This window comes from Cryptotermes secundus, unplaced genomic scaffold, assembly GCF_002891405.2.
Source record: "Cryptotermes secundus unplaced genomic scaffold, Csec_1.0 scaffold928, whole genome shotgun sequence".
Classification (NCBI taxonomy): Eukaryota; Metazoa; Arthropoda; class Insecta; order Blattodea; family Kalotermitidae; genus Cryptotermes; species Cryptotermes secundus.
Window position 1 is genome coordinate 50,407 of NW_019738362.1, and position 4,206 is coordinate 54,612.

Here is a 4,206-nt window from a genome sequence, read left to right on the forward strand (position 1 = left end):
AGTACAAAGGACTTAGTCCCATCCCGCTAGCAATAAAAAAAAGCCATGGAGCACAGCTGAGAAAGGTGGACAATGACATGATATTCTACACTAATCCAACAGGAAAAAAAGTTCAGTGAAGTAAGATCTAGAGATGTGTTTGGAGGCATGGTTTAGCGCATCCAGTGTGTCATCAGCACAGTACTGTAACTTTTGTATGGAAATTAGTTTGATCAAAATATATTCTTAAAAATATCCTTGGGAAAAATCATAACATTAAGGTAGCTAACAGATCCTTTGAAAACATGGCCAAGTTAAAGTATTTGGGAATAACAGTAATAAATCAAAATTTGATTCATGAGAAAATTATTAGCAGATCAGATATGGGTACCATTCAGTTCATGACCTATTGTCTTCTCACCAGTTTGTTGTCCAAAAATGTAAAAATTAAAACATAAAAAACTACAATTTTGTCTGTAGTTTTGTACAGGTGTGAAACATGGTCTGTGACATTAAGGGAAGAACAGACTGAAGGTATTCTGAGGAGAATATTTGGACCCTAGAGGGATAAAATAGGAGGCTGGAGAAAAATGCATAATAAGGACCTGCATAACTTGTACTCTTTGCTAAACATAATTAGAATGATAAAGTCAAGAAGCGTGAGATGGGCAGGGCATGTAGCACACATGAAGGGAATAAGAGGAAGGCATACACAATTTCTGTGGAAAATCCAGAAGGAAAGAGGCCACTAGGAAGACTAAGGCAGAGGTTGGAGGCTTATGAGGAAAAAGGTGGGCTGATATGGACTGGAGGAGACAAGTGCAAAGCTCTTAAAATAAGGTAATGAACCTTTGGATTCCATAAAACGAGATCTTTCTCTCTGTCACTCTGTCTTGACCACCTCTGTGGCTCACCCACACCTTCCCATCCAACGGTATGAAGGGTTCCTTTTTCAGGGTAGAGTGACCAGGGCATGAACATAACCACTCATCTTAACTCTTTGACTGGCACGAAGGGTATTTAAATCCCACCCCTGTCCTGGCAGGCCCTTTAAACCTTATGTCGCTAAAATGCATGTAGTTACTTTTTCCTAAACAACTTCAACAAAAATTGGTTTTTAAAAACGAAATTTTCAGTAACTAATTAAAATACAACATTTTATGTAATAAATGCCTTTCCATACCTCTTCATTAGTTTTTCTTCGTGTGATAAACATTGAAACATGAAAGTTTGCAAAGAGCCACACCACAGCCTGCACATATAATACTTGTTTCTTTTCTAAACTTGTGCTTAGCACTCACACGACCCTTTCTCAGGGCAACATTCTTCTTGTTACTGGGAGGAACATGGGCCATTTTGTGAATTTTCAAGCCACCCTCTAGACAATTTACTGGCTCTTTCACTGGTGTTCTTTTCAAGGTCGAGGTCGGAGGCGTGACTGCACTCGAGTCTGACGCAATAGATTCATCATCCACTTCATTCCTTGACTCTTCTCCCTTTCCACCCTGTTTGTTTGGTTCAGTCATTTTTCTACACAGTCCAATATAAAATTTTTGAATCTGTAATTTCTCTTCTTGTATTTTTAATTTGTTGTGTTCTTTTTGAATAGAATGAAACTATTCAACCGCAAAGACCTGTTTTGTCCATACCATGGGTGTGAAATAGGGGCCTAGTGGACAAATATTNAAACATGCACAAAAACTATCATATATATGTCTTTGGTTGATGAGTGCCAAGAGAGCAAAGAAGGGAAGAGATTGTCAAAGCGTTAAAACACGCCAACGCCAGGGAACGGCTGGCATCGACCGGGCGTTAAAACACGCCCGCGCCAGTCAAAGAGTTAATCTACAGCCAACAGTGAAAAGAGACTGGAGCTATACCGCCACTCTGCTATACAACATTCCTGACATGGTGCTTAATTAATAATGCATAGGTCACTTACACTTCACAACACTGTATAATATAATTATTACTTTAAAATGTCATCCTTTCATAAAAGCAAAAAAAAGGAAAAACCCACACATTTAAATTCACATATAAATACCTTATGAAACGTGATGACAGGACGAGGGTGAATGCGGATGATGGTTAAACAGCTCCGATATCCCTGAAGAAGCTGAGCAAATGTCCTCATGAACACAGAACGAATTTCTTTGTCCAGCATTGCAGGCTGAATAGCACGCACAGCCGGGGGTGGGAATGCATGATCTGCACAACACAGCTCAGGTTGCAGAACCAGACTCAGTGACTCCTGCATGTGACTCAAGAGGGGCTCAGGAAGAAGAGGTAATGATACACCATCAGGTACTGAAATGGAACCACCGTCCAGATCTGCAATGATCACATCCATCTGCAACATAACATTAGCGAATCAAACGCTATACTTATGCAGACACATAGATTTCTCAGTTGACATTACTTAACTGCATGGCATATCAAAACAGTGGCATAATGGTAACAAATGATAAGTCCTTTCAAGCTGTCAAGAAACAGCTTACCTTTCCCTTGTTTCCAGAGGAAAACTCAATGATGGAAATAAAATATAAAACAAATGGAACCATTCATATTTTAAATTCAAATCTGTTTCAAATTCCAACTTGTACACATCACTTCATGTCACAGGTACAAAAAGGTCATAAACTAAACTTAACATTCATTGCAGTCTAGAACTATTTAAAGATATTTCTGATCTCTGTCAACACTACACAAATTATTCTTTAAAAATTAACTTTCTCTTTCAAATATTGTGGCAGCCCTGGCAGACCAGTAAGATTTGAAGTTATCAGTTTGTGCTTGGATTCTATTAACAACAAATCTCTACATAAAATTTCATAAACACCTGCACATATGAATTGCATAAGGGGCTAGTCCAAAGTGAACTGCAATTAAAATCCAAGTGCCTATTTAACGATGCATAAATATCAAATTTCATAAAGCCACAGTAATATATACAGACAGACAGTGACAGCTTGAAAGTTCTATGTACATGATGGTCAAATTAAAACCAGTCACTGACTCACTCACTGATGGAGCTGAGCCCTTCTTGAGAAGCTGCTAATTGTACAGCCACTCAAGAAATTCCCAGCATTTTATGGAACCTGAAGGTTCACTACCATGTTCACAAGAGCCCTAAACTGGGCCCTATAGTGAGCCATATCAATACAATCCATAACATCCCATCCTATCTCTCTAAGATCCATTTTAATATTGGCTACCCAACTATGTCTTGGTCTTCCCAGTGGTCTCTTTCCTTCTGGCTTTCCCCCCAATATTTTATATGCATTCTTCTCCTCCCCCCATTCGTGCTACATACCCTGCCCATCTCATCCTCCTTGACTTGATCATTCTAATTATATCTGAAGATGAGCACAAGTTATGAAGCTCATCATTATGCAGTTTTCTCCAACCTCCCATCACTTCATCTCTCTTCGGTCTAAATATTCTCCTCAACACCCTCAGTCTATATTCCTCTCTTAATGTCAGAGAATAAGTTTCACACCCATACAAAACCACGAGCAAAATTATAGTTTTGTATATTCTAATTTTTTTTAGACAGCAGACAAGAAAGGTTCTGGATTGAATGGTAGCAAGCATTACCCCGAGTTTAATCTCCTCAATCAGGTTTCGATTTGTTATCATCATTCCCAAATATCTGAACTGTGCAACATTTTCAAAATATCTGTTACCTATCTTTATGTCATGATTTTGCCCTGTATTTTTTTTACGAGACAGCAACATATACTTAGTTTTCTCTGTGTTTACTTCTAGACCAACCTCCTTACTAGTATCAATTAAAGTTTGTGTGTTTCTCTCTATGGTATCTATATTATCACCCAGTAGATTCACATCATCAGCATAGACCAACAGCTGATATGTCCCATTTAATTTCAGTCCCAGCAGGTTTTCTTGGACCCTCCTAATGACATATTCTAAAGCAAAGTAGAAAAGCAGTGGCAATAAAGCATCTCATTGTTTCAGACCATTCTGGATAGGAAAATTATCAGACAAACTTTACCATGTTTCCTTTACACAAATTAAGACCAGTTTTAAACTAACACTGTTCACTCATCTATATAAGAGGGACAGTTGTCTAGTGCAGTGTTCCGCAACCGGTGTGCCATCACAAGGTGAAAGGTGTGACGCGAACTTTTACCTATTGTAAGAAATTAATTGTCGAATTTTATTCGTTTTATTTTATCACATTTACCATGTTTCATATGCTTGTAT

At 38.2% G+C, this 4,206-nt stretch overlaps 1 protein-coding gene across 5 annotated transcripts in view; it reads right to left on the reverse strand.

The window, feature by feature from the left end:
• LOC111870921 (myotubularin-related protein 13) overlaps positions 1–4,206 on the reverse strand; it is a 55,140-nt gene that overhangs the window by 41,040 nt on the left and 9,894 nt on the right. For all 5 annotated transcript variants that reach the window (XM_023863554.2, XM_023863556.2, XM_023863555.2 and 2 more), the window contains one exon: positions 2,024–2,329. In XM_023863554.2, the coding sequence (XP_023719322.1) occupies positions 2,024–2,329 (306 nt within the window). The remainder of the gene's footprint in view (positions 1–2,023; positions 2,330–4,206) is intronic.